At 46.1% G+C, this 19,192-nt stretch overlaps 3 protein-coding genes across 6 annotated transcripts; all 3 read right to left on the bottom strand.

Annotated features, from left to right (window-relative positions):
- Positions 1–235: 235 nt before the first annotated feature.
- LOC108164977 (neuferricin homolog) lies at positions 236–1,368 on the bottom strand. The gene has a single exon (XM_017300994.2). The coding sequence runs from the start codon at positions 1,167–1,169 to the stop codon at positions 309–311; it is 861 nt and encodes a 286-aa protein (XP_017156483.1). The 5' UTR covers positions 1,170–1,368; the 3' UTR covers positions 236–308.
- A 1,469-nt stretch (positions 1,369–2,837) lies between these two features.
- LOC108159175 (glutamate--cysteine ligase) lies at positions 2,838–16,933 on the bottom strand. Of its 4 annotated transcripts, none has more exons than XM_017292224.2 (6): positions 16,682–16,933; positions 15,679–16,145; positions 5,094–5,726; positions 3,833–5,019; positions 3,596–3,777; positions 2,838–3,531 (listed from the first exon to the last, which is right to left on the bottom strand). In XM_017292224.2, the coding sequence occupies exons 3-6, from the start codon at positions 5,716–5,718 to the stop codon at positions 3,336–3,338; spliced, it is 2,190 nt and encodes a 729-aa protein (XP_017147713.1). In that variant the 5' UTR covers positions 5,719–5,726; positions 15,679–16,145; positions 16,682–16,933; the 3' UTR covers positions 2,838–3,335. The 4 variants fall into 4 exon arrangements, with proteins under 4 accessions (XP_017147713.1, XP_017147722.1, XP_017147730.1 ...); XM_017292233.2 differs by having other exon boundaries at positions 16,776–16,933; XM_017292241.2 differs by lacking the exons at positions 15,679–16,145; positions 16,682–16,933 and adding an exon at positions 7,487–7,599.
- Positions 16,934–17,077: 144 nt separating this feature from the next.
- LOC108159197 (nudC domain-containing protein 1) lies at positions 17,078–19,098 on the bottom strand. Its single transcript, XM_017292263.2, has 2 exons — positions 17,718–19,098; positions 17,078–17,640 (listed from the first exon to the last, which is right to left on the bottom strand). Exons 1-2 carry the CDS (start codon positions 18,982–18,984, stop codon positions 17,156–17,158), a joined length of 1,752 nt encoding a protein of 583 aa, XP_017147752.1. The 5' UTR covers positions 18,985–19,098; the 3' UTR covers positions 17,078–17,155.
- Between the last annotated feature and the right edge of the window lie 94 nt (positions 19,099–19,192).

Raw genomic sequence — 19,192 nt, 5'->3', positions numbered from 1 at the left:
TCTCAGCTGTATAGAACATTTAGCCATGCCCACATAATTTTATACGATTCATGAATAATTTTCCTACTTAACTGGCTTATTCTAAATACTTGCTTTTACTGGATTTCTTTATAACGTTGAAAATTAAATTGAAAACAATACGCGACTGCGCCTAACAGCACAAAAAGAGACTACCCACGCAAAAGAACCCACCGCAGCTAACAGAGCGGAGCTGGAACCACAAAAGCGAACCAGCTGTAGTGTATGTAATTTCGATTTACTACAAATAAAGTACAATATTTACAACAATTCCACCTGGTGCGCTTAGATTACACTCTGTAGAAACACTCCTTGGCCCGGGACGAACAGTTGTCGTACGTCTTGAACATGGCATCGCCATGCGCCGCCTGGCCTTCGGCATCTATTTGGTCTAGTTCCGATTCGGGTACACAGGCACAATTGAAATTCTTATTACCGCGGCTATACAGCTTTCGTGGAAAGCCCGTCCAGGCTCGCTCCTTGCCATCGCCGCTCGTGTTGGTACACCACACGCGCGTTCCCTTCGCCTCAGACCACTCGATGTTGCAGCCGGGATACTTTGAGCGCAGCTCGTCCACCTCAGCCTTGGCTATTTGAGCCTGCTCCAAAAGCGCCAGGTACTTGTGGTAATACGTCGTCGGTTCGCCCTGTTCATCGTAGAAACGTCCAATCAGCTTCCCCTTGTAGACATATTCCTTCTCATAGAAATCTCTCCAATTGGCCAGGCCAAGGAGGTCGTTGGGTTCCAGGGTGAGCACATCGTCCGCAGTCTGCGGGTCGTACTCTTCAAACTCGCCGCTTATAAACGCAACAGAGGCATCGCGTCCCACAAAGAAGTTATAGCTGCAGCCGGTACCATAGTGTTTGATGCCGCGCGTCACATCGAAAACGGATCCAAGCAATGCCAGGTAGATGGGCTGTCCATCCTCGCCATTGTATTTGGAAAGTTCTGCAGACGTTAGGACCGTGGCTGTGTTTTCGTTGGCCGCTTTGAACTGGAGCGAAACCGTCTCGCCATCAGCTTTGTCCACGTAGTTAGCCGCATGTCTGTTTGCAAACTGCTTTATTTCCGTGCGATAAAGGCCAGCCAACACAGCTGCCAAAATAAAAAGAAACTGCAATTTAAATAGATATTTCACAAACCCAAACATTTTCGGTTTTTCCTTTTTTGTTTTTTGTTTTACCGCGCTACGTGAGTAGCGTGGGTTTATTTGGTCGCACGCCTTCTCAACGGTGGAATTTGCCAAGTCAAAGTGCGGTCGATGCCAACTTTGTTTTTTTATTTTCTTTTCTTTTTTATTTGATTTTTATTTTGTCGATGAAATCTTGTTTGGGCACGGGGATAGGGATGTAAGACATATATTGATTTATATCTTGATATATAACAAAAATATCGATGTTTTTGGGCGATGACCGAAAGTACCATTCGGCGGCTATATACCTTTATTTGAATATTAGAACCGAGCTGTTCCAAATTCAAGAAATTGGCTGCATATTTTATGTATAGTGGTGATGATTGCTTGCCTACCATAAATGATCACCCTGGTGTGTTGGCCACGTGTTGGTTCTCACGGCTGCTATACTATCGAAATAGACAGCCATCGATGATTGAAACCAATCGAGCGCCAAATTTGAAGACTGTTCTTTTTTTGTTGTGTGTCTTTTGCAAAACATTTTTTATTTTCTTTCAGTATTTAGTATACAGTTTGGGTACATAGTTGTTCTATTTAATCAAAATACTGCTCTGATGGGATCTCGCTCTTATAAATTGGCTAGCAAATTTGAATAAAACCTATAGCTTGTGGAGTTGTTTCACACATCCCTTGTTTGTATATAGTGTAAAGTTATATGGGCTTTTGATTGATTATATCTGCAATCCCATCCCGTCCCATCCCATTATATTCATTCTCAACATCGTCTCCGTTTCGCAATTCTCTAAGACTTCCAAGACTAGGCACTTCCCTAATGCATTCGCTTATCTTATCGACAACGATAACTATGGTATATAATATATAGAATTTATTTGTAAGTACAATTCATGCATTGCAGAAGGCATTTTATCAAAAGTTCCCGTGTCCAAAGTCCATAATTAACGTATCCCCATCCTTTGAGTGCTTGCATATTGTAGAGAATATTGTAAGTATTGTGCTCTGCCTCGACTCGTTTCTTCGGTACAATTAAGATTCAACAATGTTTCCTTTTTATTTGCTTGCTTGTGGTCACAATAATTGCAATAATCATTAATCAATTGGCTTTAATAATAGTGAAACAATCACGTAAATAATAATAGCTTAAGTTTCTCACATTTTCCCCGTTGTGTGTGTGTGTGTGTGTGTATGTATATAGTTTAATAACAGCAGGCCACATTTAGACATATGTGTGTTTTTGTTTATATATGTATGCATATATATATATATATATATATGTATATTGTATATGTATGTAAATTAAAAAAAAATCAACATTACATTGTACTTGCATTTATATATCAATAGGAATAATAAATATATATATATATATATGTATTTAATAAACGAAACAAAACAAAACAAAAAAAAGATGCTTTAACCTGGCCTTCTTTTAACTATTACATGTATTTTTTTGTTTGTTACATATTACTATTATTATTTTATTTATTTATTGCATGCGCTTGCTTGGAGGTTTTTGTGGAACGGCACTTCGGTTGAGATTTATGTATGCTTAAGTTTTTCCATTTAGTTTTGTTCTTTCTTCACTGTTTTCCCCACCAGTACTTCAAACGTTTAAAGGGATCGAAAGGGGGAGGATGATGGAAGGGGGGAACGGGTATACAAAAAAAAATATATATATATAAAACATGATAAAAGGGAGAACATTGTTGCTATTGTTAGGGCTATGGGCCCAACTAGTCGCTAGACTTTCTCATCATTGGCATTCTCATTGGTTCTGCTTTTGCTGTTGCACTCTGTCATATCCAATCCCATGCCCTGCCCTACCCTGCCCTGCCCTGCCCTGCCACATCAGGTGATGGCCACACTTGGCCGCGAAACATTTGTCCACAATTAGGATTTGGTGCACACTAATTGTTAATTGATAAATTATGCTACAGAAATAATATTGATAAGTATTGTGTGTGTGTGTGTAAATGTGCCACCAAACATTTCGATCCAGACAACCAACACGACAGAGACAGGAGAGACCCACAAGACGGCACCGAATCACATGCGCCGGCCGGCCGGCCTACGCGTCGTCGTTGAAGCGTTCTCGGCGCGCTGTTGCTGTTGCTGCTGCTGCTGCTGCTTATGCTTATGCTGATGTTTCTGATGCTGCTCCCTCGATCATTTGTCATTGTCCTCGCAGCAGCCGTTCTTGGCCAACTGTTTCTGCAGGGCAGGCGGAATGAAATCTTTCGTCTTGGTCTTGGAATGATAGCCCTGGCCGAGCAATGCCGGCTCCACATGCTTGCCCTCCTGTATGCCCTGGATCAGCTTCAGCATGTCATAGTTGATTCCCTCAGTGACCACCGAGTCTTGCCTGTAAAACGGATTGGATTGGATCGTTTAGTTTCTGTTATGGTTTATGGGTATGGTTTACTCACTTGTAGTCGGGATGATTGAGTACTTGCTGGCGCATCCAGGTGGCCGTTGTGATCAGCTCGCCGGCGGCACGCTTTTCGATAAAGCGCAGATACTGTTCGATGGTGCAATGGGTGTCTGTGTCTACCTCCATGGACTGCAAATAGCTGCGGATCAGTGGAACCAGACCAGGAAACACGTTCGACTGTGGAGATACAACGATTTAGATACAGAACTCAGAAGTCAGGAATCGGGACTACCTTTCCGTTGAAGATCTCATTGATTGTCAGCAGCTGGAACAGCTCGTTCTCCTCATCATCTGTGTCGGTGTGATCGCTGTCCACCCCATTGGTGCTGGTGGAGGTGGTGGAGTCGCCATTTAGGGTGCCATTCGATGTGCCATTGGTCGTGGCCTTACGGCTATGGCCATTTCCATGTCCATTTATTTTCGCCGAAGTGCCATTGTTTAGCGGCTCTTCCTCTCTCTCATCTTCGTTGCCATTGCCATTGCCATTGGTGGCCGTGCCGTTGCCATTCTCTGCCGCCTCGGGTGTCTGCCAGCCATTGATGTGGAGCCCGCCCTTGGCCTGGGCCTGGGCCGCCCGCTGTTCGGTGGTCTTTGATGATTTGCGGAACCAGAATTTCTCCGCACGGCAGGCGTCGCGCTTCTGTGCCGTCTGCATGTTCTCGTCCACCTTGCTAATGGGCGTCAAAAAGTTCAGCTGGTACGAGAGAATGACACGGGTGAGCAGGACGACGAAACAGACGATGGCGGCGTTCTCAAAGTCACTGATCTGCGCCTCACACGGGCGGAACTCCACGCGCCATCCAATCGAACTGTTGGGCGGCGGCGGCTTGAAGCGCATTGTCTGCCAGTTGGTCGACTGAATGTTCTCAAAATGATCCGTGTCCTCGTTGTCGTTCTGGTGGACCTTCTCGCTGAACAGCGATACCGTGTCGCGAATGAAGAGATGGGCCACGTGCTGGGCCAGCAGATGGTCAATGCCGCCCTCGACCAGGCGGTTGTACACCTGCTCGTCATAGGTTATGGGCACGTCGTTGTACTTGGCCCCCTCCGGGGACAGGTACGAGTCGATGGAGTCGTACCGCGACTTGGCGATCCGGAACTTTTGGTTCTCGAGCGGCGCCAGGCCGCGCTCCTCCTCGGTGCGGCAGTCCACCGACGAGCTGATCACGTTCCAGCGGCAGTCCGACTCTGTGAGGTAGCCGCGGTAGATGGGGCTGGCCGCCGTCAGGGCCAGCATGATGGGGCACAGGGGGGCCAGCTGATCGTACAGGCGACGCGCCTCTGTGATGTTGCAGGCCTGAAAGGTTAGCTGCAGGCAGCAGCAGCCCATGCCAAAGCCCATGGCGTCCAGCAGCACCACATCCGGCTCGCCCGGCGGTGCCCCCTCCACGGGCAGCTTTGTCTTGGCGTCTTTGAACACTGCAGAGTATGGAGGAGGGAGGATGAAGATCAGTGAATGCTTTTTTTGGCCAGACGCAGTCGCAGACGCTTACCCTTCAGCTTGATGGAGACCTTCTCGCCGCGCCGCATGCGAATGTTGCGGGTGAGCGTCTTGAAGCGTGGATGTCCCGGGAATATTGCCTCGTCGGGAAAGTAGAGGGACCGGGCCGAGCTGAGGGGATCCTCTGGACGGGGCTGGGCCAAGGGGTATGTAAAGTTGGGGGATCCGAGGCGCGGAAAGTTTGTGATCGACATGACGCACTCGTCCTTGGCCAGCAGCTCGGTGACCTCCTCGCGACGATAGCGCATATTGGCCTCCACCAGATTGAAGTGGGCCATCAGTCCGCCGAAGGGCTTGCCGGGCGTACCCTCGATCATGTAGGCACCGTATTCGGGACGCCACAGCGACTTCACGCCCTTGGGATCGGCCATCTCCTTTTCGTTTAGCTGGGCCAGCAGGTCCTGGGCGATCAACGCCACGCGGGCCACCTTATGCTTATCATCGAACTTCACAATGATGTACTCCACCTCGTCGCCCCACTTGAGGATGTCCCCCTGGCGATCCTTCAGTCTGTGGTAGAGATTTATGAACTGATTCACGCCATGCTCGCGCACATGATCGGCCAGCACCTTGGTCTCCTCCCAGGAGAGTGGACTGCCCTCGCTTAGTAGACCCATAATGTAAACTGCAACGAAAAGAAAATCAAAGATGGATTAGGGATTTTGTGGCTTATCTGGCTCGAAGCATGGTCCAATGAACCTTTTGCTGTGTGTTTCCTATGTTTCAATTTTGCTAGATGCCTCTGTGTAGTCTGTGGTGCGCTGGACTAGAGTCCCTTTCCCTTCTACACACGACAGACGATTTAAAAACGATCCGAAACGAAACTAAACTTCAACTATACGACTACTGATTTGAGCAGAACAGGACAGTAGGTATTTTTCTATTCGGTCGGCCGGACGAGTATTAAACAGAATGGAATGGAAGAGACGAGAAAGAAGAGAAGGAGAAGAGAAAGAGAGAGATGGGTTGGGAAGTGTGGTGGGTCAACATATCAAATAGTTGAACAATGGGCAAAAAGTAACGAGCAACGAGTACAAAATGTCTAGTAAATAATTAAAGGGTAACTAGTAAACAAGTAACGAGTAACGAGCACATTCGTCGAGTGCATAAGAGCCAGAGAGAGAGAGAGAGAGACTGGTGGGGGAAATAAATAATTTGATTACAAAAGTAACGAGTAACGAGTATAAAAAAAGGAAGCTAGTAAACCAGTAAACGGACACATTGCTTCCGACTCAAATGAGCGATTCGTCAGATATTCCATATACGATTTTTAAAGGGCAGAAACCATATATGCATAATGGCATGAAAATGTAAATATTCTATTGATTTTGCTGTCGGCGATACCCCGATGGGTTGCTGCTGGGTCTTTCTGTGGTCCCGAACAGCTGTCAATCAAATTATCTACCTAATATCTGTACAAAATATACGTAAACGTGTTGTATATTGTATATTTATTGCACCCGAAGATGCATGTGGATGGGCTTTGTTTGCTTCTTGGTTTTGACATTCGGACAATTTACAGAATTTGACTCAATTAATTGATAAGCGAGACAGAGAGAGAGCGAGTCCGAGAGACAGAAGCAACCAAATATTAATCAAATAATTGATAAGCCAAACAGCCTTTTTCCCCCCTTTTACCCTTTTCCCCTCCTGTGAGCGTGCACACGAAATCAAATATACACTTAGGTGTTCAAATAAACGTTTGTATATACCCGTATGTATGTGGGAATGTCTGCCTCTACAGTATTCTCATTGTATATATTTAGCCTCGGACGACGACAGGTTGCCGTGCGCCACTCGAAACTGATTGAATCATACTACTCTGCTCTGCTCCTCGCACTGTTGTTGTGTTGGGGAAATCGGAAAAGATTTCCGATCATTTGTTGTTGTCGTTGAGAGTTTCCAGGTATCTCGGCCGATTGTGGCGCAGATTTACGATCAGCCACTTGGGAGCACCGCACTCACAATCGATCACAAACACTTGACGACTCTTTTCACTTCAACTTCAACAACAAAGCGAACGTTTTTCCAAAAAACAACCAAACAATTGAGTATTATAGCTGTAAGTGGAGACACACAAATAGCCTGGGAATGTACCAAAATCTAGGCTCAGTTAGACAGATCTGAGAGGTTCTTGAGATGGGAAGATGGGAAGATCGAAAGATCTCTAAAGGTAACTCATTCTGAGCAGCATTTAGTTGTCTTTCCTTTGGATGCTTCCCATCTCTGACACTCCTTTAAGCTCGTGAAAGATCTGCATAGGATCTCCTTTGGACTCAACTCAATGGAAGATACTTTCAGGCTATTCTTGAACATAATATCACGCTCACATTGAATCACTTAAAAATTAAACAAACAATATTATAGGATCATTGATGGATATACCTGGCTGTTTCTGTTTCTCTTTCTGTTACTTTTTCTTTTGTCACTTTCCCTAAGGAATTATTTTTGCTAGTTGATATTGAAATTGTAACTAGGTTCTAGCTTCACTGCCGAAAGCGGACTAAATTTATACACGGCCAGACTCCAGCTTATTATGTGGCACGATCCAGCGATCCATCGATCCACGAAACACCCGAACCATCGACTGCGACTGCGACTTCGACTGCGACAGCGACTGCGGACGACATCCACCATTGATGAAAACCATTTGTGGAGCATTGTGGAGTGGAAAGCGGGGGAAAACGATCCAGATCGTGGCCATATCTATGTGGAGGGGGGCCCATAAATGAACGCCCGACTGTCGCGACGCGACGCGACGTCAACTTGAGAGTCGCCAACTGCATGGGGATTGGGGTTTCGGTTTTCGGGATCCACGGGCCTCCACTTGAAATCGATCGAGTGCTGCTCGAATTATTTGCCCTGTTATTTATTATATTTAATAATATTCGAGCCTGGACTCTGGAGGGTTTTATTATATATGTACATATTTTGTTATTCATATTTATAGATTTGTATAGATTTACAACCATTTAGTACCATAAAGATTGTTGCTGGGAAGGAATGGGCACTGGGCACTGGGTAAAGGGCAATGGGGATTGGGGATTGGGGATCGGATCGGATGGAATCGCGAGTACATTCGTATGAAAAACAATACCCAAAAACCGTGGCACTTGAATTGTAAATAACTGCCAATCAAGCGGTAGGCAATTTTATAATATTATTAATTGTGCGGTGGAGAGGAAACGCATAGATTTCAATTCGATTGCCCCCCGTATATCATGGCTAAAATATACGAGTATTGTAGTTTTTGTTGCGGTGCCGGTTCCAAGTCCGTATATGATTCAACGTCGCCTGTTCGCACCTCGCGCACCATCATCCAAAACACAGATGTATTTCGAAACAGTTTCCTTCAAAGAACAGTCGGGTCGGCACCACGTTGCAGAGTATTTCCACACCAATTGTGACTCTTTTTTGGGAACTCTACTCATTGCAACTGGTCGTCACTGAGGCAAGGTGCCAGAGTCTTTCGCTTTCAATTAAACGGGAAACCCAATACCGTTCCACAGCTGTGCGTACATCCAAGCATCCCCTGCCGTTCGCTTATGGAAACTTCGATCCATTGATCGTTGGCCAGTCTCTTATCAAATAGTAGGGGACTCCACAAATTCCACGTGTAAATGGTTCAGGAGTGCTTCTATATGCTTGATATATCTGTATCTGCCCTGCAGGAAACGAGATACTTAGAGCAGGGCCCAAAAAAAAACCCCGCACACTGTGTGGGAGCGACGAATGCCAATGCAAATGCGCTTAGATAAGCTTCAATTGCACAAAAGCAGCATACAATGATATACTTTCAGCAGATACGTACGGGTACGAGTAACGAGCAACGAGTACCGAGTATATGGTGTACATGGACGGAGTATACGACGTTAGATAAGATGGCCCAAGTGCCCCTCATTTGGTAATTGCATTGCCTCGCCGCGGGGCTTGAGAGATTGAGGGACTTTGGAATGCTTACGGCATCTACTACGTTTTGTCTTTCCCTCGTTCTGGATTAAGCAAACTACTAGATTTTAAGCCCCATCATTACCATTACCCCGTCCGTCCACCCCGACTGCCGTTGCGACCTATCTGCCAGGCATGTTTCCGTGTATTTTTGCAATTGTATGTTGTACAAACAGATTTTGTTTCTTGCAAAGATGTTTTCCTCATGCCATATATTCTCTGAGAGGCCACGCGCTCATCGTCTTCAGAAATGGATTAGGAAAATGACAAGAATAACGGCCCTGTACCGGAGAGGCAAGGCACATCCTAAGGAAGAGCCCTGCCTGAAGCTAATGCCTCTTTGATGCTTTCGATCATCATGAATCATTCCTTCGGTCAAATTCGGGTAGCCCCGATACACTGAGTGCGATTACTGCGGATGAAGATCAGCAAATTTCATTCGCAATCTCTGAAGTGACTCAAAAAATACGACGGGGTTTTTTCCACAGAAACATTGTTTAGCGGCCTTCATATATGGCTTTTTGTTGGCGCAAAACATTATCTTGCTATATCTAAAATTAAATTTCCAAACTGCAAAGCAATAAAACAACAGTTTGGGCTTCGTGACTGCTGTCTTTGCCCACAACAAATCAAGATTTTCAGGCACACAAACAACAAATTGCAGATTTGCAAATTTGTGTGTTCCATTCTCGTTCTCTCTGGCAGAAAATCAAATGAAAAACACAGCAAAAATGGCGATACTTGTTTCGTTCGGTCCGTTTTGGGCGAGCGTTTTGATGGAATGCGAAAGCCGAGAAGCGTCGCAGATCCTAACCGACCGAACGAATACCGAAACCCGTTGAATCCATTCGGCTAGCGGTTCAGGCTCAGGCAGGGCTCTAGTGTGTACGCTGATAGGCTGAAGATCATACACTGAGAGACAATCTTGCGATCCGACATTGTATTCTGGATCGGCATGAATAGGTCGAGCCTATATACTACCTAGAATTTGTTTGGTTTTTTATCTAGTATTTTCTGGTATTTTATCTAGTATTTTCTTGTATTTTATCTAGAATTTTCTGGTATTTTATCTAGAATTTTCTGGGATTCGATCTAGCACATTATTTATAGTTATTTTGTGATGTTTTATAGCCTGAATCATAATCAGATAAGTCTGATTGCATGTTGAATGACTTTTCCAAATGAAAACCATTTCTGTGACGAGACACCCAACCAGTTGGTCTTCTAAGAACAGGAATCCCTATACAAACGAGTATGCAAAAATGCTTTGGAATCGGTCGATCGATCTATACCGAAAATCATTCGAATACGATTGTCATTCGCATGTTTCTTTCTTGTGTGTCCGATTTGTGCCTTCTTTTTATACCCGATACTCAAAATGAGTATTGGGGTATATTAGATTTGTGGTAAAATTGGATGTGTGTAACGTCCAGAAGGAATCGTTTCCGACCCCATAAAGTATATATATTCTTGATCAGCATCAATAGCCGAGTCGATTGAGCCCTGTCTGTCTGTCCGTCTGTCCGTCCCCTTCAGCGCCTAGTGCTCAAAGACTATAAGAGCTAGATGTTTTGGATCCAGACTTCTGTGATATGTCACTGCTACAAAAATATTTCAAAACTTCGCCCCGCCCACTTCCGCCCCCACAAAGGACGAAAATCTGTGGCATCCACAATTTTAAAGATATGAGAAAACCAAAAACGTAGAGTTGTAGAGAATGACCATATCTTTAAGACTGCGGAATCTGAATTGGATCGTATTATTATTATAGCCAGCATCAAGAAAACAATTTCATTTTTTCTCGCCCTGTCTCTCTCTAACACACACGTAGCATAGGCGGCTTTGCTTAGAGTAAAACATTAGCGCCTAGATCTCAGAGACTACAAAAGCTAGAGCAACCAAATTTGGTATCCACACTCCTAATATATCGGACCGAGACGAGTTTGTTTCAAAATTTCGCCACACCCCCTTCCGCCCCCGCAAATGACGAAAATCTGGGGATATTCAAAAATCTCAGAGACTATTAAGGCTTACTGACTTAGTATCGGGTATAACCGTAGAGTTGCGGTGTCCGCAGCAACTCACAACGTTCCCCCTCGTTATTTTTAGTTTCGTTTTGCTTTCACTAATTAGTTCAATTCGTTTTGTAAATGCGTTTATTTTAGTACATTCGCCTTAATTTCTACGTCACTAGGCGCTCCCACAGTGGGAGGTCTCTCCCACATGTAGCATGCGGCACGTCTCTCGCCGGCTCTCACTTTCCGTGTCTCTTCTCGGTCTCGGTCTGGGTGCGGGTCCGGGCGTGCTGTGCTCCTGACCAACGCAACTGAAATTACCGAAGGGCAAGCAGCAATACGAGTATCAACAATTATTTGACACTTTTTTTCGCCTTGTCATATGAAAACAGTAAAACGGGAGGCAGAGTGCTATCAATAGAGGGGATTCTTCAGTGGGGGGGCTTCGGTTTCAAATGAAGCGGAACGGAGCGGAACGGATCGGCGTGATGATTCATATTTTGATTGGGTATTGGGAGACCCTTGAGAACGATAAACCAAGACTGATTTACAACGTTATCAATTATAATCGTTTTGTTATCGATTTTCCAACAAAACCTTTGGCCAACAAGATGTGTCCGAACCGAAAGATATCTTCCATTCGAGGCACATGTGATACCTTTGTGCAACGGACAAAGGGAGGATCTTCCTTCTTTGAGCCCAGAGCCCAAAAAAATCGAATTCCGAATGCGGAAGGAAGCAGTGCAGTGCAGTGCAATGGAGGGCAAACGAGAGTACCAGCAACACATTCTGCAATGCCTTCTGCCGTCTCTCTCTCTCTCGCGTTTCTCAGGGTCGAATATATACAGACTAGACAGACAGCAAGGGAGATGCATGCATACTTGGATACAAATATCGAAAACGAAATCGGGAAAAGGGGAAATGGGGAAATCAAACAATTACAGTGTTACAATGTTTTGCATAATGCATCGCATTGCGTCGCGACGGTGGCACAGGGACGGGTACGGGGACGGGGACGGGGACGGACACTGGCACGGGTGCGGGCACTTGCTTGATCGTTGCATAGGAAAAATAATACAAGATAACGTATACACAGATTACGTATACGCCGCTCATAAAACGGTCGTCGCACACGAAAATTGCGACGTAATAAATTTTGTTTTGGCCATGATACAGGCCCCGCAACCCCGCAACCGTACCGTTCTGTAGACCGGACCCAAACCCAAAGCCAAAGCCCAAAAACCCAAGATTGGCTGTCGTGTGTGGGATGTAAATTCTGCAAAATGTATAGAATACTCATAGGAGTACATAGTATTTCCTTAGCCATGAGAATGGAGGGCGTGCGACAGAGAATTATTATTATTTCAATATGCATTCATAATTTGTTAATTGACTGGGAATCGAGCGACTACAGACTACAGTTGGACGACAGGACTGCGATTATATGATGAGGCTGAACGGAATAATTACGTGGTTATGGCATTAAGAGAACGAAATTGCCTTCTAGATCGAATATACATATCTAGTTCTACGGCACCAGCGAATTCTGCCAAAGGGAATGCCGGTGAATGGTATAAGCACCACATGCATGTCGTGTGCAAGATGCTTGGATTTGAGTCTCGCTGGTAAGGGTTTATTGTGGTTGTTGGGACTGCCCTCTGCTCTTCTAGCTAAGAACTATGCTAGTCTAGTCGGGTACTCATCATCTTGAAGGATACGTTTCCTTCGAATTCTTAGTGCCTCCCATTTCCATGTGGCAAATTTGATGGCCAATCTTTGATTGTACAGACATATATTACAGCATATGGCAACGATATTCGAATGATCTGTTATTCATTAAGAGTATGAGTAATTTGAATAATGGCGCCACCGCCGTAGCAGAAGTGACACGAACACGTGCTTGTCAATTCTCTAACGATTTTCCCTGCTTGTGGCCCATTGTGTGGCATGCACTTGTGCAAATGAATGCATATAAATATACTACTATCGTATGTACTGTTGTTGGAGTGTTCTTTCGTATATTAATTTGAGCCAGCCAATGTTTAATTAGCAGAACAGCCTGTGGACTGTTCGGACTGTTCTATCGTTCGGCGGGCGGGGGCTGACATCTGACATCTGACATCTGCGTTTTCAATTGCGTAAACTGAATGTGCAAACAAATTGCAAACAAACAAGTGCGGGAAAGTGGCAGAATGCCATCCGCCGTAGAAGAATCCCCCGTCCGCAGTGACGCACTCGCAAAAAAAACAGATCGGCAGCCCGAGAGAACACTTGTTCGGGCATTGTATTACACGGATGTCCATAATCCATAATCCGTAGTCCGTAATCCGTTAACCGTAATATTCTCATGTGACACATCTGGGTTTCGCTTCCAGCTGTGATAGTTTTTTTCGTTAATTTTCGATTTGGATTGCTAATTGAAAAACACACGAGTGTTTGTTTTGTGTCAACAAAAACAGCACATTGGTGCCGTGGCGCCCAAATCCGCTCTATAAAGATCGAGGCTATTCGAATCCTGATTCCCCCTAAGGCACTGCCCTGCGTTTCCCTCGTTACCTTAGGGAAGAACTACGCTAAGGTTTCCGTTCCCGAAACAATTAAACAATCAACTAAATGCAAGTGCAAATTCCATAAGCAATCAACAGAGTAACAAAACTGTGACTTATCGCATTTTTTGTTGTTGTTTTAATTGCATTTCCTGGCGACGCAAGGACACGGCCATAATTGGCGAGGGGACACACTTGAAAGGAATTTTAATTCGGCATTGAATGACATTGTTCCCATAGGCGAACGGTCACACGCGTGGAACTTGTCTGTGGCGGCAGTTTGGGGCATGATCTGATCTCTCTTAGTCATGATCACGATGAGTATGCTTTAAAATGTTATGAAAGCCGATAAGAAATTGAATTTTGGAACGCGAACATCCCATGGGAGATGGCAGAGAGAGATTGGTTCAACGTGCATGCATATGCGGGTGAGAGATCCCACACTGTAACTGTAAAACAATTAGCGAAACATCAAGGCACACCAATGGAGATGGTGGTTGATTTTATGGCGGGTGTGATAATGATTAGAGAAGGGGGGACTAGATACCCCTGGCTCTGTCTCTGTCTCTGTCTGCCTCAACGAAGGTTGACTTAATGCAAGGCCGAAGAATAATACCTGTATGTACGGTATACATTATCTATGTGTAGGAGATATCTAATATTAGCTAACCTCACGGCCCAGTCATCGTGCGATAATAATTGCGAATGTCACAAACGACAAACAATAACCAAGAAGGAATCGGAACATGAAAAGGCCTTTGATTGGCTTTCGCATACATGCATAAAAGTAAATAATTGATCGTGAGAAGCATAGGCATGCGGCAGAGATATACAGAGAGATAGAGAGGGAGAGAGGGAGAACGCACGTGTGAGTGAGTCATGTGAATGTTCTCGTGAGGGGATTTTCTGCACTATCATGATGACAGATCAGGAAAGCAATACGATATGGATAATATGTTGTTGTTGCTGTTGTTGCTTTACTCTCTCTCTCTCTCGCTCATTTTGCACGATTTCTTTCATTCCAATGCTTTCGCACCTGCTGTGACGTCACCGCAGTTTTGCATTCAATGGTGAAATAGTTTAAGGCAACTTCTCGATCAATTTACCGTTTATCCTTATCAAACCACACACCCGCACCCAATCCCATGCCCCTTCGTTCTATCCCATTCCATTCCATTCCAGAAAGTGGGGTAATACCGGCTGCGTGTGAGCAATCTGTGACGTCACACCAGCCACATATGAAATTAAATGAGTGAAAACTAAGATATACCAATGCCACGATGACTCGGCAAATCGGAAAAGTAGGTGGTGTTGGACTATTTTCGACTGGTCACGGCATGCGCCCGAACCTTCCAAAATAGAAAATACTGGGAAATGAGCAGCAGAAGTAGAATCAGTGGTTAAATGCCATGCATATATGTACATAAGTACATTTTGCTAGTGTGCGTGTGAGGGGGGCAAAATCGAATGTCAAGGTTAGGCGCCGCGCGGACAAAAGCCGAACAGCAACAATACAAAAATCAACAAACCAACAAAATCGAATTGCCGCGTAATTACAGCAACAAAACAAAAAAAATAGAGAATCAATAAAATAGCCCTTCTCTCGGGCTCCTAATTACGCATTTACACACAAACACACACACACAGAGAAGAAACAAAAAACTTAGCCACCAAAAAACAATTATCTAGCCGACAGGCCCCGGCACCGACTTCAGGCCAAGGCCATGCCCCAAACCAACAAAATCATTATAAAACTTGTCGTCCAGTCGATGGTTCCCAACCACACACACACTCATTATTATTATTGAGCACAAGACAGAGGCAGACAAGCCGAATGATCTGTTACCCTTCCAGAACCATCTGTCCCTGGGGGGGTTCGGTGCTATCTTGGGGTTATCTTTAGAAAAAAAAACCCGATCATATGACAGCTTTTGATAGGCGATACGATATTTGGCAGTTCGTCATATCTGCACGTAGCAGATTAAAGATCTTTCATTTCCACCCATAACAGTGCTACCCTCTAATATTAGCATAGGGTATACGACAATAACAGTAACACTACACTTACCGGCAAAATGCGATGAGGGAAAAGTGTATGTAAGAAACACACAAACACACACACACACTGACGCGTGCGCTCCAATAGGAAATAAATAAAACCGTTTGTTGGTGGCCTCTGTGTCTCTCAGCTGTTGCTCTGGGCGACGTCGGCGCTGGCTGGCGTCAAATCGGAAAAACTAGCGGCACAAACAAAAATGACCTCGTTCCGTTGCTGCTGCTGCTGCTGCTGATGATTTGTTGTTGCAATTGGCGGGGATTGTGTAACGACCACCCCCCCAATAGAATGGTCAGAAATTTGCCGAATTTCCCGCTGTTTTTCTTTTGTTTTGTGTGTTTGTGGTTTGGTTTGGTTTGGTTTCTCTTTTGTTGCAGTTCACAATTTGTTAATTACGAACCTATGTATGCATGTACATACATACATACATATGTATTGTGGCATGTGTTGTGTGGGCTTGTCAGAACGCTTCTACCAATCTTTAAATATATGTATATTTTCACAAATTATTTAAAAAAAATATGAACAAGAAAATACAAAATAATGTGCAGGTCGCTTGATTTTTTGTGTTTTTTTTGTTTTTTGTCTTGTGAGTGAAGGTGATACGCTCTCCGGTGTCTACGGTCGAGAGCCTCCCGTTACAGCTGCGACTGCGACGTCAGCTGCTTGCTCTGCTCCCCTCGTGTCGTCGTGTAAACAGATATGCAGTTTCCCACACAAAAATGTTGTTAATAATAGAATGCAGATTCTACCGGAACCACCACAGGAGCGGCGGCGGAGACTGATGCAAAACGTGCTCCGTCACAGTCCCCCCCCCCTCCCGAACACTGATAGGCGGGTGGAATGGTGCGGGGAGGAACAGTAGAAGTGCCTCTTTTTTTTTTAATTAGAAGACGCGGAGCGGAGCGGTGCGGTGTGCATGTGGAAATGGCGTGAGTTGAGTGTATGGGTTGAAGTGAGTGTGGGCGAGGTGGAGTGGGGTGTGTGGGGAGGGCCGTATGTGCCAAATGCTTACGGCCGCAAAAGTATTTCACAATAATTCCACTCGAATGCACACTGTTTACTGGTTCTTTTACACGATTTACTACCGACGGATTTATGTATATTACGTTTGATGTTATAATTGTTCTGGATGGGACTACTGCTGTCAGCGTTGGTACCGCAACGAGATATTAACACAAACGAATTCCAAAAACAATAAAACGCTACACTTAACTGCGCGGCTATTTATGTAAAAAAAGTTGTACATGTTATCGTCACGTTGTGCCCCCGCAACCATTGGCAACCCTATCAGCTGGAGTTGCCACCTTCCCCCACTTCCCTGTCGAGGGCCTGGCCACACTGTTCACCATATGTTTTTTTGAGGCAAGTGTTGAAAAATATACCACCCACGCTGAGCGACTTTCAACAGTACATTTTATGGCCGAGAAATGCATTTTAATAAAAAAAACTTCAATTAATTATACATGGTCAGATGTTATTTTCATTTTCAAACCTGCAAGTACAGGACTGCCTTTTCGGTGAGGATAGTAATAACATTTCTGGCTGTGGAGAGGCCCAGTATTTCCCCCACTTCGTCGCTGATGGAGACCATATGCTGTTTCCCAATAACCACCTGTGGCCCGTTGCGCTTGCGCAGCCCTCCTGCCGAGTCGTAGCGCGATTTGTAGATAAGCACGTGGCGGAGGCCCTCGCAGATCACAGCGTAGTCTAGGTCGGGGCAGCAGTCTGTGAACTTGCGTTGCTCCTTGGACGCCTGCACATATGCGAAGGCGTGCAGATTTCCCTCATGGCGCACGGTCCACTCGCCCGGCTTGGCCGGCTGGTACACCTGCAGCCACAACGAGGCATCTACGCCCTGCCGTGTGGCAAAGGCGGCCGGAAAGCCGGCACGCAGCGACGTTGTAAAGAGTGGCGGCGTCGATCCCAAGAAAATTGTGTGGGTTATCTCTCTGGCTTCCAAATTAAAGCGCACTGTCATGGAGAGGGGGCACAGATTAGCATAGTCATTAGCATTGGCAAGGCCATTCGGCAAGAACCCTTCGGCTTACCCAGCTTAACGTCTACATCGGGAAGTCCCAAGTCGCAGTCCTCGATGGGATCCTCCAGATTTGGTATCGGCAGAGAGCGATCTGGTAGTGGGTCTACATCCGCCTCGCCCTCTGGAGGGGCGGCCTCATCGTCCGAGAGCAGATGTGGCCAGCTCTGCTGCAGCTGCTTGACCAGCGTCAGCTGTAAGGAATCAGCCTCTATCGTCCAGGTGGTCAGGTCACTGTCTACGTTGGCATAGAGTGCTCCAGTCAAGAGAATCTCTGCAAGGCACTCCACCTCCAATTGATGGCTGGTGCTGCGAATGTTGAAGTCATTGCGCGTGGCCCCCGCGGGCAGGCGGAAACGGATCAGCACATCCTCGTCTGTCTGCGTCCAGGTGTATGGTGGGGTAGCCGCAATTTCCACATCCTCGCCATTCTGTGCGGCTGGCTGCGCTGCAGCGGAGACTGCGGCTGCACGTTGGGATTTTGTCAGCAGGTCGCGATTGGTGGAGAAGACCACGGATTCGGCACGCGGCTCAAAGGCACAATAGTAGATGGATCCAGTCGTGTCTAGCTCCTCGCGAACACTGTACGACCACGCGTCACTGGGCATTGGCTGCTGTGTCCAGCAGCCCCAGGTTAGGTCCATAAAGAATGTATCGGCATGATCGGAACGCGGCGACACCCGACGTCCCACATGGCCGGCCAGCAGGGAAATCTGTTTGCGCTCCTGTATAACGTCCAGGCGAGCATCGTACAACACAAAGCCACGATTAGCGCTCTCCTGGTTAATCTGCGTACTGGTGAGTAGCTGCCAGGACGCGGTGGAGCTGGCCCGCGAACGATCGCCGGTGTCGAAGAGATAATACATTGTGATGCCATCGCAGAGCACGCAGTACTTTTCCGAGACGAAGCGCAGCGTGTAGTTGTAGGCTCCGCCCGACTGCTGGTAGCCATCGCCACGATCCTGCTCTTCCACGGTGTGGACCACACGCTGCTGGCGCGGCCTCCCATCCTGGCCATCGTATGAGCACAGGATAACCTGCCGGCTCTTGTTTACGTAGTAGCAGTTCTCGCGCAGCCAGGGATCGGGGCAGAGCATGTTGTGCCTGCCGAAGGCCTCTGCGTGCAGAAGCGAGTACTGATCGGAGTGTGGCAGCAGCTTGAGCGGTGGCGTGGCCAGGAGCTCCTGCTGGATGACCGGCACCGGGTCGAACGAGAGCTTGTAGCCATCGAAGTTGGGGCAGAGAAGGCTCCGGTCGACTCTTAGATCCACCACCGGCATGTTTACAACGATATCAGCGCACACTGACTTTGATTGCTGCGAGCAATTGAAATTCAGAAATAAACAAACAAAATAGCACGCCACTGAGCCAACATTGTTGAGAAGCGTCGAAAAGCACCACTTAAATACCAAATACGATTCTCTTGTGGTATTTTTCAGAGCCAAATCAGCTGTTCTGCCAGGGCTGCACAGTACATACGTGTTCCCC

The sequence above is a fragment of the Drosophila miranda genome, chromosome XL (assembly GCF_003369915.1).
Source record: "Drosophila miranda strain MSH22 chromosome XL, D.miranda_PacBio2.1, whole genome shotgun sequence".
NCBI classification, from domain to species: domain Eukaryota; kingdom Metazoa; phylum Arthropoda; class Insecta; order Diptera; family Drosophilidae; genus Drosophila; species Drosophila miranda.
The sequence above is the reverse complement of the archived record's forward strand: the minus strand, read 5'-3'. Positions and strand labels throughout refer to the sequence as shown.

Coding starts and splice junctions, on each gene's coding strand:
- LOC108159175 (XM_017292224.2), bottom strand. CDS start 5,718: ATGGGTCTACTAAGCGAGGGCAGTCCACTCTCCTGGGAGGAGACCAAG. Junction 5,020..5,093: donor GGTCTCCATCAAGCTGAAGG/GTAAGCGTCTGC, acceptor CATACTCTGCAG/TGTTCAAAGACGCCAAGACA. Junction 3,778..3,832: donor ATGAGATCTTCAACGGAAAG/GTAGTCCCGATT, acceptor GTATCTCCACAG/TCGAACGTGTTTCCTGGTCT.
- LOC108159197 (XM_017292263.2), bottom strand. CDS start 18,984: ATGCCGGTGGTGGATCTAAGAGTCGACCGGAGCCTTCTCTGCCCCAAC. Junction 17,641..17,717: donor CGATGTAGACGTTAAGCTGG/GTAAGCCGAAGG, acceptor TCTCCATGACAG/TGCGCTTTAATTTGGAAGCC.
- LOC108164977 (XM_017300994.2), bottom strand. CDS start 1,169: ATGTTTGGGTTTGTGAAATATCTATTTAAATTGCAGTTTCTTTTTATT.